Here is a 13,508-nt window from a genome sequence, read left to right on the forward strand (position 1 = left end):
TTCAGGCGCAGCTAGCACAAAGTGGTTAGACCTGACGATGGCTCAGCCAGGCCTTTAGTATTTGCCCTTTGCAGGCAGAGACCACGGGCCCCAAAAGTGTAGCAAAATAGAAAATCTCTGGTGCTAACTGTCCTACGCACGGCTACTGAGCCCAGTAAGCCATCTTCAGGCCCTGCCAGCCCTCCTGGCTGCAGCTGCCCTTCTCCACTGCCCCCTTCACCACAGTCCCCTATGCTGCACCCATCTCAGATTGCAAGCTCTCAGCCCTCTCAGGCATACCTCCCCAGTCCTCTCGACAGCCCTCTTGGCTGCGACCAGTTGTCCTCCCTGGAGTCTCTTAGTGGTGCTCTCTCCCGCTGTCCTCTCTTTGCTCTCTCTTGTGCCTCCAGTCCAAGACCTCTTCATGCGTTCCTGAAGGTGGTCTCGACTGCACCCGAGCCCAGGCCCAAGGTCACCCGCCCCCCCCAGACTGGGGAGCTCCCTCCAAGGCCCCCACAGCCTCCACACTCTCCCACTCCAGCTCTTCCTTTCGACGACTCCTCCCCAGCTGGGCTGTTCCTGGGTATTCAAGGAGGCCTGCCCCCTGCCAATCCAATTTGAGGATTGGTCAAGGCACCCTAGAATACCCCAGACAGCTCCACCTCTCCTCCCCTCCGCTCTTTCCAGAATCTTCTGGAAAGAAGAGGGAGGATTTAGTGATGCTGCCTGTGAGTCACCAGCTGCTACCCTGAGCCACTCCCAGCCCAGAATGAAACAAAACAAACAGGCCTGACTGCCAGCCAGGCCTGCATACATTTACCTGTCCACTACTTAAAATATTAAAACCCAAACCAAAAATGTAATAAAGCTTACCAATTATTAGATGTGGTGGCTGCATCAGTTTTCTTTTTTTTTTTTTTTTTCACTGATGATCTGGCCAGTAACACAACTCATGTATTAGAGTGCCCCACTCTGGATGAAGGAGCACAGGGGGTACCTTTGGACAGCAGCAATTTCAGTTTGGGGGGAGGGGAGTGTTGGATGTACTAGTAGATTTAGATAAACAAACAAATTGAAGCCAAACTCCAGCTTACAGTTTATATTCAAACAGTTTTTTTTCTTTTGGGATAAAGGTTTTACATGAATACATAAAAGCTGATCATTGTAAGCAGTCAGTGGTCAGTGGTAAATGGTTTGTCTAATCTCGGTAAACTGATATATTTGGAGGATATGAAAAAACAACATACTTACTGACGGGATCGCCAGATGAAAATAGAAGGAAGAAATCCCAAAAAACAAGACTAATGCAGCCATCAAATCTAAGAATTGGTAAGCTGCAATATAATGTTTGCTTTGTGTTTAATACTGCTTTAAAGCAGCACTAAACTCCCAAATACTCACCTTAGCTTCAACAGTCTAATGCCCATGAGTTCCTTTGCTAGTGCTAGCATCTTCTCACCAGCTTCTTCCGGGTGCCGGTCTTCAGCCATCTTGATTGGCATGTGCCAGGTGACTGCACTCCCACGCATGTGCAGGAGTGCAGTTATCCCGGTGTTCTGCCATATAGTGTCCTCCTATCGGATAGTGTCCGCTCCGTACTGCGCAGGCGCAGCACGGAGCAGAAGGAGATGCCGAAAATGTCCGAAGTTGATCACCTGACCATCAGCTGTACACGGCGCTTCGGTAGTTCTTAGCGATGGCAGTGTAAGAGGGCCCCTCGCGGGCTCGCTTCGCTCGCCACGCTTCGGGCACGGCCTCGCTGCGCTCGGCAACTATATATTCTCGCTCTGTGTCCACTTGGATAGTAGGGAATGATCCTGGACATAGGGTGAGAATAAAAGCGCAGGCGCCGTGTACAGCTGATGATCAGCTGTTAAACTTCGGAGACTTTCGGCGTCTCGTTTGTCCTCCGTACTGCGCCTGCGCAGTACAGGGAGGACACTATATGATAGGGGACTGTATTTGACAAGACACCGGCACACTGACACTGTGCTAGAATGTGTACATTCTAAAAAAAGGCTTGCTAGCAGGCAGGTAGGCATTGCTCTTTTGCAGTAAACAGCCTCCCTACTTGCAGTTTTTTTTTTTTTTAAGTTCAGTTCCGCTTTAATGGCCCTGTAATTTATTTTACATAAAAGTCGCTTCTTTTGCCGCGTACACACGAGCAGACTTTTCGACCGGACTGGTCCGACGGACCGAGTCCGGCGGACAATTCGACAGTGTGTGGGCTTCATCGGATCTGCAGCGGACTTTTTCAGTCGAAAATCTGACGGACTTTAGATTTGGAACATGTTTCAAATCTTTCCAACGGACTCGAGTCCGGTCGAAAAGTCCGCTCATCTGTATGCTAGTCCGACGGACAAAAACCCACGCTAGGGCAGCTATTGGCTACTGGCTATCACCTTCTTTATTTTAGTCCGGTCGTACGTGATCACGTACGAATCCGTCGGACTTTGGTGTGATCGTGTGTAGGCAAGTCCGTTCCTTGGGAAAGTCTGTTGGAAGTCCACCGAAAGTCCGTCGGATAGACCGTCGGACCAGTCTGGTCGAAAAGTCCACACGTGTGTACGCGGCATTACTGTGTTTTTTTGCCTCTATCTAATGCCCTCCAAAGACTTTGCTGGACATCTTGGTTGATAAATGTGTTTTTTATTGAGCACCACAAATTCAGCTATTGCCATGCTTCTGGTGCTTCTAGTTTTAGCTCCTGCAGTTGCAGTCGTTTTCTGCCACTCTGCCCGCCCCTCCCCTTCTCCTGCCCACTCACAAAGCACTTTGTATTATGTGAACCCATTCACAAAATACAAAGCCTTCTGTGAATGTAAAGCAGAGGGGAGGGGTGGGCAGAGCTGCTGTATTGTGAGAAAACAACGTCTCTCCTGTCAGAGCACTGGGAGTATAGGCAGCAATAGCTGTACTCCCAGTGCTCAGTAAAACTGTCAGTTGTAAATAATAGAGATTATTCCACAAGGTGGCAAGCATGGACTGAAAGAGGAAGTAAACCCTGAAGAACAGGCCCGGAGCAGAAGGGCAACGTAGGAGAAGGGCCCACATGACTGGGGGAGCTGGGCAGTCTGGGGTACTGATAGTTAGCTTATAAAAGGGGGGCTTCCTGATTGACCTGTGTCAGGTAGGTCAGTGTAGGTCAGTGTGTGTCAGGTAGGTCAGTGTAGGTCGTGTAGGTCAGTGTCTGTGTGTGTCAGGTAGGTCAGTGTGTGTCAGGTAGATCAGTGTAGGTCAGTGTCAAGTAGGTCAGCACGCGTCAGGTAGGTACAACCCCCCGCCCCCCCCCCGGTGCTGGGCTCGGACTTCGTGCTGAAGCCCCTGTTTTTTTTGCCACCTAGCAACACCGCTGGTCATAGGTTTTACTTCCTCTTTTTTCCCCTGCATAGTAAAAGCATAATGGGCTAGTAGTCATCGCATACTAGCCCAGTATGTGGCACTTACCTGCAAACGAAGCCCGCAATGTCCCCGCTGGTGGCCGCATCCATCTTCACCTCTCTTCCTTCCGGGGGCCATGGACTCCGGCTGTGTGACTGTCCGCTGTTGCGTGATGTCACTCCTGCTCATGCACGCAGGAACCGCCAGTCATGGCTCTTGCTAGTAAAGAAACAACACGGAGGTCCGTTTCTTCGTAGTGCATGCACCGATGACATCGGCGCAAGCGTATATGGTAAATATCTCCTAAACCGTGCAGGTTTAGGAGATATTTACAGTACCTACAGGTAAGCCTTATTATAGGCTGGTTCAAATCCCACCCACGACACTACCTGCCTGGAGTTTGCATGTTCTCCTTGTGCCTGCGTGGGTTTCCCTACGGGTACTCCGGTTTCCTCCCACTCTCCAAAGACATGCTGGTAGGTTAATTGGATCCTGTCTAAATTGTCCCTAGTATGTATGAATGTGAGTCAGGGACCTTAGATTGTAAGCTCCTTGAGAGTAGGGACTGATGTGAATGTACAATGTATATGTAAAGCGCTGCGTAAATTGACGGCGCTATATAAGTACCTGAAATAAATAAATAAAATAAATAAATATAGGCTTACCTGTAGGTAAAAGTGGTGTAACTAGGTTTACAAACACTTTAACTCATAGTAAGTCAGCACATTTCAAAAAGTGGCAGTACACCCTTCACTCAGTAAAAATTAAATTGTAAATAAATAGATAGAGCCTAACCCATAGTAATTCAGCACACTTTAATAACTAGCGGGATTCCTGGAGTTCAGCTTAATTTTTTCGTGAATCTGTTGCAAAGTTTCTTACCTGGAGATCCTGCCAAGACATCCTGTTTTAGGTTGACAGTGTGGCAACATGACAGCTTTGCACACTTCAGTTGGCAATTGGGTTGGGTTGCCTATCAGGTAACTACCAGGACAGGCGGACAACAGTGCTGCTAATTGTGAGGCAATGGATTAGCATTGTCAGACTGAAACAGGAAGTGCTGTGACTGGCAGGATCTTCAGCTAATAAACTAATATAGCTAATAATAGATTCCCAAAATTAAATTTGCTCATGAAGAATGTATAGAGTGAGGCAAACATACTGAAAAATAGATTTAGAGTTTACATACACTTTAACCGCTTCAGCTCCGGAAGGTTTTACCCCCTTCCTGACCAGGCCATTTTTTGCAATTCGGCACTGCGTTGCTTTAACTGACAATTGCGCGGTCATGCAACGCTGTACCCAAATAAAATTGATGTCCTCTTTTCCCACAAATAGAGCTTTCTTTTGGTGGCATTTGATCACCTCTACAGGTGATATTAAAAAGGTCAAAGTGTAAGTAACCTCTGTATAAAAGTATGGTGAAACCACCACTTTTATTTTATCTGTGTCAGTAACAGATCTAATCAAAAACCTGTAAACTAAATAAAATAAACTCAATATAAAAGTGTTGTTGTACTCTGATATAACAATCCCCACGTTATATACCAAAAGAAACTTAAAATTGTACAACCTTATATTTTACTCAAAAATAGCAAAAATATCCTCATAAGAAAGTGACAGATGTCAATGGATGAAACTCAACCATCATCATGGGAGAGTGACAAATACAAGTGGATTTCAACAAGTCTCTAAGGTTATCACAGTTCATTCAAATGTGGGGGTGATCTCAGAACGTACATGCGGATCTCATCCTGCTAAGTGCATGCTCAAAACAAGGGAAATTCTTCTTACATTCGACTATACGAAATGTGCATAAAATGCCCTTACCAGAGCCGGTGGACTCTCTGGCCGTTGGCGGTGAGTCATGCAGGCTTTTACCGTTTAAATGGTAGAGTTCAAGGTGTCTCCGATCCTGGGATGGGGGCTGAGATGTGTCTCACCACTTTAAATCCTCCTTGATCATAAAAGCCTGCATGACTCACCGCCAACGGCCAGTGGTTGAGTTCCATCCATTGACATCTGTCACTTTCTTATGAGGATATTTTTGCTATTTTTGAGTAAAATATAAGGTTGTACAATTTTAAGTTTCTTTTGGTATATAACGTGGGGATTGTTATATCAGAGAACAACAGCACTTTTATATTGAGTTTATTTTATTTAGTTTACAGGTTTTTGATTAGATCTGTTACTGACACAGATAAAATAAAAGTGGTGGTTTCACCATACTTTTATACAGAGGTTACTTACACTTTGACCTTTTTAATATCACCTGCACATATATATGCATTTTTCACCTGAATATAGCGCTGCACTTTATACTTTTGATTTTCACACACAATTTGTCTAATTGATAGTGCTGGCTGCTCGATTTTATTGAGTTGGCGCAGCAGTTTTTATTTATTTTATTTGATCACCTCTGCATTTTTTATTTTTTGCGCTATAAACAAAAAAAGCTGACAATTTTGAAAAAAAAAACATTATTTTTTACTTTCTGCTATAAAACATATCCAATAATTTAAAAAAAAAAAATCAAATTTCTTCATCAATTTAGGCCAATATATATTCTGTTACATATCTTTGGTAAAAGAAATCCCAATAACCGTATATTGAATAGTTTGCGCAAAAGTTATAGTGTCTACAAACTATAGGATAGATTTATGGACTTTTTTTATTTTTTATTGTTTTTAATAGTAATGGCGGCGATCATGAATTTTTAACGGGACTGCGACATGGCGGCGGACATGTACCTTAATGCAAGCAATGCATTAAGGTAAAAAACATTTTTAGGTTTAGTAACACTTTAAACACTTCAGCCCTGGAAGGTTTTACCCCCTTAATGACCAGAGCATTTTTTGCGATACGGCACTGCATCGCTTTAACTAACAATTGCGCAGTCATTCAACACCGTACCCAAACAAAATCGACCTCTTTTTTTCCCCACAAATAAAGCTTTCTTTTGGTGGTATTTGATCACCTCTGCAGTTTTTATTTTTTGCGCTATAAACAAAAAAAGAGCGACAATTTTGAAAAAAACAAAAACATTTTTTTTACTTTCTGCTATAATACATATATAAAAAAAACACATTTTTCATCAGTTTAGGCCGATATATATTCTTCTACATATTTTTGGTAAAAAAAAATCTCAATAGGCGTCAATTGATTGGTTTGCACAAAAGTTATACAAATGTCTACAAACTACTGGATCGATTTAGGCTTTTTTTAAAATTGTTTTTACTGGTAATGGCGGTGATCTGCGAATTCTAGTGGGACTGCGACATTGAGGCAGACAAATCTGACCCCAAATTACACTTTTTGAGGACCAGTGAAATTATTACATTGATCAGTGCTATAAAAATGTACTGGTCAATGTAAAAATGACACTGGCAGGGAAGGGGTTAACACTGGGGGGTGATCAAGGGGTTAAGTGTGTTCCCTCAACATGTTCTAACTGTAGGGGGGATGGGTTTACTGAAACATGACAGAGATCACTGCTCCCAAACACTGGGAGCAGTAGATCCCTGTCATGTCACTAGGCAGAATGGGGAAATGCTTTGTTTACATAGGCAGTTCCCCGATCTGCCTCTTTTTGCCGTGATCGTGGGCCGCCGGTGGACATCGAGTCTGCGGGACCTGCAGGCACGCTCCCACGGCACCCGCTATCCTGCTTTTATGAGTTTGCACAGGAGAGCCATTCTGCCGATGTATATCGGCGTGACCCAGTCGGCAAGTGGGTAAGGCTTTACAACCACTTTAAAGTATGTTTAGTGAAGGTGCAGAATTCAACGTAGAAAATACTATAATGGGCCACAGAATTATTTCCATTTCAGGTCTAATGGCTATAACTCCTCTTGGTATTGTGACAGGTGCACTATAGTCCTCACATTTTTCAGTATGTGGGCCATATATTATATCTTACAATTCACAGGCTGAAAAAAAATCAGTTTTAATAAAGTGGTTCCAAAGGCTAAAAGTTGTTTTACCTTCTCTGCGCAGCAGCCCTCCAGTCCCCCCTAATACTCACCTGAGTCACCTCTCCATCCAGTGATGTGCATGGGAACCTTAGCTGTCCTGGGTCTCTCTCTCTCTTCATTGGCTGAGACACAGCAGCGGGAGCCATTGCCTCCAACTGCTGTCAGTCATAGCCAGTGAGCCAATGAGAAGGGAGGGATGGTGGGGCTGAGCAGCGACTCTGTGTGTGAATGGACATGCAGAGTAGCGGCTCGGGAGCACGCCTGCTTGGGTGCCCCCATTGCCTGCCACTTGCTCTGGGTGCATTTGGCAGGAGGGAGGAGCCAGAAGTGCCAGCCAGGGACCCGGGAGGCAGAGGATCGAGGCTGCTCTGTGCGAAACCACTGCACAGAGAAGGTATGTATAACATGTTTGTTATTTTTAAAAAAATCCTTAAATATCACTTTAATAAAAAATAGATATATGAATGATTATGCTTTACTTAGATCATTTTTGGAATTTGCATGATATGATTCAGAACAACAGAGAAAGTACTTCAGCAAAACAAAGCAAAGTCCCCACTTACTTCAGGGTCCCCTATCAGAACCTTTCTTATATCAGGGCCCTCATTAGAGCCCATCTTAAATCAAGGTCCCCTTCAGAGCCCCTCATACATCAGGATCTCCAGCAGAGCCCCCTTACATCAGGGTTTTCATCAGAGTCCCTCTTACATCAAGGTCCCCTTCAGAGCCTCTCTTACATCAGGGTTCCCATCAGAGCCTCCCTTACATCAGGGTTCCCATCAGAGCCTCCCTTACATCAGGGTTCCCATCAGAGCCTCCCTTACATCAGGGTTCCCATCAGAGCCTCTCTTACATCAGGGTTCCCATCAGAGCCTCTCTTACATCAAGGTTCCCATCAGAGCCTCTCTTACATCAGGGTTCCCATCAGACCCTCCCTTACATCAAGGTTCCCATCAGAGCCTCTCTTACATCAGGGTTCCCATCATAGCCCTTCTTACATCAGGGATCCCATCAGAGCCTCCCTTACATCAGGGTTTCCATCAGAGCCTCCCTTACATCAGGGTTCCCATCAGAGCCTCCCTTACATCAGGGTTCCCATCAGAGCCTGCCTTACATTAGGGTTCCCATCAGAGCCTCCCTTACATCAAGGTTCCCATCAGAGCCTCCCTTACATCAAGGTTCCCATCAGAGCCTCTCTTACATCAGGGTTCCCATCAGATCCTCTCTTACATCAGGGTTCCCATCAGAGCCTCTCTTACATCAGGGTTCCCATCAGAGCCTCTCTTACATCAGGGTTCCCATCAGATCCTCTCTTACATCAGGGTTCCCATCAGAGCCTCTCTTACATCAAGGTTCCCATCAGAGCCCTTCTTACATCAGAGTGCCCTTCAGAGCCTCTCTTACATCAGGGTTCCCATCAGAGCCTCTCTTACATCAGGGTTCCCATCAGAGCCTCTCTTACATCAGGGTTCCCATCAGAGCCTCTCTTACATCAAGGTTCCCATCAGAGCCCTTCTTACATCAGAGTGCCCTTCAGAGCCTCTCTTACATCAGGGTTCCCATCAGAGCCTCTCTTACATCAGGGTTCCCATCAGAGCCTCTCTTACATCAGGGTTCCCATCAGAGCCTCTCTTACATCAAGGTTCCCATCAGAGCCCTTCTTACATCAGAGTGCCCTTCAGAGCCTCCCTTATATCAGGTCCCAATCAGAGCCCTTCTAACATCACAGTCCCCTTTAGAGTCTCCCTTACATCAGGGTTCTCATCAGAGACCCCCTACATCAGGGTGCCCATCAGCGCCTTCCTTACTTTTAGATCCCCATCAGAGCCCTCTTACTTCATGGTCTATCTTGGGATCCCCCTTATGTTAGAGTCCCCTTTACATCATATTCCCTATCATATCACCATATCATGTAGCAGCTGGACTGGAGCAGGTATAGACGAAGGAAGTTCCATCTTAGTGCTGGGACAAGCATGTCATTGATTGCAAGAATGCTGGCGGTCCTAGCAACTGACTATCTTGGGGAAAGACAGTACAGGGGGAAGGGGAAACTTGACTCTAGCTTTGGGCCACATTTGGGCCCCGGGCCGTAGTTTGGAGACCCCTGCACTATAGCATGACCGGTGAAAATAAAAAGCTATAGGAACAATAACACACAAGTTTATTATATACAGCAGAATAAATTGGAACCATTATCACACTTCATTACCCATTTTATGATGGTTCTTTGTATTATATTTTCATTTTCTTTAGTGATTTGCTATTAATCACATTTATTGTTTTCATGTTAGCAGCATTTTCAACCTTGGCACAGTCCAATAAGAGCAGTGTATATAATCCATTCTTCTCATATTGATCCAGGTCCCATCAGCAGCATCTTGGTAAATAAATATGGCAGCCGCCCTGTGGTCATCGCGGGGGGCCTCCTTAGCGGAGTGGGCATGATCCTGGCCACATTCAGCACCAGCATTTTACAGCTTTACATCTTCGTCGGAGTCCTTGCAGGTAATGAGCCATTCTTTCCTTGGTTACTCTATGCAATCTGTTGTAGCGTATGGATTTGTCACTGAAGCGTTGACAGGGCAATCGATGGGCAGATTTATGACATACATTTTATAAAAAGGAGTCACAGGAGATTGTATTGACATTAGTCAGAATTTCACATTAACATGTAACAAATCGGGTATTATACCGCACTTTTCTTAGATCTATATGTTCATTAGGGTAATGATGTTGCTTATGTAATACAGGTTAGCCGTTAATGGTCAGGCTAATATTGTCTATACAACTATTTGTGTTAAAGTATAACTAAATAGAATATGTTTTTTTTCTGATTTGGATAGCATTGTGAGTGGTTAGAACTGCTGTCATTTTTTTTTTTGCCGTCCGTGTCCCCGTTAAAGGGGAACATCACCTGTCCATCATTCATTTTATTTGCTTCTTACCTTGTCCACTGGGTTATGCTCAAATAGCATATGCACACACTCAGGGAATCCAGCGTTGTCCTGCTGTGATCTGTCACTCGCTGGGACCCATGCCACCATTTTCTTCTATGATGGTATTGGGAGCCAGGTCTCATCTGGGTTCCCGCGACTGGCCCTTGATGGCGCATCACCAGGTCCACATTTCTCTGGCCGCTCTCTTTAAGAAGATGCTTCCCTGGGATCTTGGATGTGGATAACCCAGTAGGCTTCTGGAGCAAATTAAAAACCTAGGCATGAATGGGGCAGGGCGGGCCAAAAAAAAAAAAAATGAAATTGTGGATGTCCCCTTCACATGGGCATACAGTATATGTATTTTTCTCCAACCAAACAATACAAAGTGTGTATACAGTAAGTCCATATAAAATGTGTAAAAAAATCTATTATAAAAATATATACTGTATTTATTGGCGTATAACATGCACTTTTTCATCCTGAAAATCGAGTGCAAATAGTGTGTGCGTGTTATACGCCAATACTGCAATTTGGGCTGCCTAGGAGGGAATGGGAAGGGGGGCAGGACGAGTGCCATCAGATTGTATACAGCGAGAATCTCCTGTTTACGCAACGACCTCTTTAATAGGAAGTCCCGTCTCCTGGGCCAGCATTGGACCACTGTTCTATCTATCATAGAAGCCAGTCCAGGAGGCAGGACTTTGTATTAAAGAGGCCGCCGAGTAAACAGGAGATTCTCGCTGTATGTAATCTGATGGCGCTCGTCCTGCCCCCCTCCCTATCCCCTCCGAGGCAGCAGTAATCTGAGGTGAGGCTGCATTCATGGCAATGGTGAGGCTGCATATGGGCATTGATCAAGCTGCATTGATGGGCAATTTGTAGATGGGCATTGATCAAGCCGCATTGATGGGCAATGGTGAGGCTGCATTGATGGGCACTGACCCTTATTTTGCTTCAGACTTCTTTATTTAAAATTTGAGATTTTTTTCTGAAACTTCCCTCCTAAAATGAAGGTGCGTGTTATACGCCTGTGCGTGTTATATGCCGATAAAAACGGTATATATAAGGAGCAAAAAGGTGCTCAGATTTTCTAAACTTCAATAGTCCCTTTTTCTTTGCAGTGAAGGAATGAAGATAACGTGCACTACCGAAGAAAGAGTGCTCACAAAAGGAATCACCATTTCTAAACTTTCATAGTCCCTCTTTCTTTGCAAACTGTGATTCCTTTTGGGAACACTCTTTCTTCGGTGGTGCACATTATCATCATTCCTTCAAAGCAAAGAAAAAGGGACTATAAGGCCCCTTTCACACTGGGCCGGGGGCGGCGTCGGCGGTAAAGCTATTTTTAGCGGCGCTTTACCATCATATTTGCGGAGGTATTCGACCACTAGCAGGGCACTTTTAACCCCCGCTAGCGGCCGAAAAAGGGTTAAAACCACCCACAAAGTGCTGCTGCAGCAGCGCTTTGCTGGCGGTATAGCCGTGCTGCCCATTGATTTCAATGGGCAGGAGCGGTGGAAGAGCGGTATACACTCCGCTCCTTCACCGCTCCAAAGATGCTGCTAGCAGGACTTTTTTTACCGTCCTGCCAGCGCACCGCTCCAGTGTGAAAGCCCCCGGGGCTTTCACACTGAAGAGACAGGAGCGGCTCTTTCAGGGCGCTTTGCAGGAGCTATTTTTAGCGCTGTAGCACCTGCAAAGCGCCCCAGTGTGAAAGGGGTCTTAAAGTTTAGTAATGGTGATCCCTTTTGGGTGCACTCTTTCTTTGCCGTGAAGGAATGATGATAATGTGCACCACCAAAGAAAGAGTGTTCCCAAAAGGAATCACCATTTCTAAACTTCAATAGTCCCTTTTACTTTGCAGTGAAGGAATGATGATAATGTGCACTACCGAAGAAAGAGTGTTCCCAAAAGGAATCACGATTTGCAAAGAAAGAGTGACTATTGAAGTTTAGAAATGGTGATTCCTTTTGGGTGCACTCTTTCTTTGCCGTGAAGGAATGATGATAACGCGGACCACCGAAGAAAGAGTGCTCCCAAAAGGAATCGCCATTCTTTAACTTCAATAGTCCCTCTTTCTTTGCAAATGGCGATTCCTTTTGGGAGCACTCTTTCTTCAGTGGTGCACGTTATCATCATTCCTTCATAGCAAAGAAAGCGAGACTATTGAAGTTTAGAAAATCTGAGCACTTTTTTGCACCAATTTATATATATATACCTGTATATATTTTTTTTTCTCAGTGTTTGCACATTTTATATGGACTTTATTTGCACAGATATGTCAATTTAGGATGAGTTAATCATATGTTTAATGCACTTTTATTGTGTCTCTTATATGATTTTTTAACCTATACCTAGCACAAGGATAGCGCACTTTTTATTGTTCGGTTGGAGCTTGTTACACATGCTACTTTAATTGGTGATTGCTGCTGTCTGTTCGATCTAATTGAGTTTTTATTGTATTTGTTTTTAGTTTTTTGTCACTAAGGTTTACAGCTTTTTTGCAAGCTCAGAAATATTATCTTGGGTTTAATATGTATTTTTTCTAGGCCATGTTCAAAAGTGTGAATGCACTGAAAAAACTACGACATGCAGTACTTTTTGCAGTGTGTCGCAATGCATCACCTCCAATTGCACTGCAGCCAATAGAACCTAGTAAAATGTTACTTTGGGGGTTATTTACAAAAGGCAAATCTACTTTGCACAGCAAGTGCACTTGGAAGTGCAGTCGCTTTCAATCTAAGGGGTAGATTTGAAATGAGTGGAAGCTCTGCTGATTTTATCATCCAATCATGTGCAGGCTAAAATGCTGTTTTTTATTTTCCTTGCATGTCCCCCTTAGATCTACAGCAACTTTACTTCCAAGTGCACTTGCAGTGCAAAGTGGATTTTCCTTTAGTAAATAACCCCCTTTGTGACATTTCAAGAAAGTTTAAAAAAAAAAAAAAGGAAACTTTGCAATGCACCGTGATTGGTGCATTGGCACCACTGTCATCCTACCACAGACCAGTGACTGTGTTCTAGTGCAGTTAAAGGTGAACTCCTGACAAACGGTTAAACGTACATATGAAGTATATATAAGGGAACTGTTTTACCTCCTGGAGGATTAGTACTCCTGTCCATTCAGTCATGAGGTTTACACAGCTCTGCCACACAGCACAGCCCTGCCTTGTCTCTGCTGCAGCAATAAAAGTTCCAGGTGTTGTTCCTCCCCCAGCCTGTGATTGAAGTTGAAAGG

General features: G+C 44.5%; 1 protein-coding gene across 2 annotated transcripts in view; it reads left to right on the forward strand.

Annotated features, from left to right (window-relative positions):
* LOC141103045 (monocarboxylate transporter 2-like) overlaps nucleotides 1-13,508 on the forward strand; it is a 112,959-nt gene that overhangs the window by 85,337 nt on the left and 14,114 nt on the right. For both annotated transcript variants that reach the window (XM_073592201.1, XM_073592202.1), the window contains one exon: nucleotides 9,696-9,839. In XM_073592201.1, the coding sequence (XP_073448302.1) occupies nucleotides 9,696-9,839 (144 nt within the window). The remainder of the gene's footprint in view (nucleotides 1-9,695; nucleotides 9,840-13,508) is intronic.

This window comes from Aquarana catesbeiana, linkage group LG07, assembly GCF_042186555.1.
Source record: "Aquarana catesbeiana isolate 2022-GZ linkage group LG07, ASM4218655v1, whole genome shotgun sequence".
Lineage (NCBI taxonomy): Eukaryota > Metazoa > Chordata > Amphibia > Anura > Ranidae > Aquarana > Aquarana catesbeiana.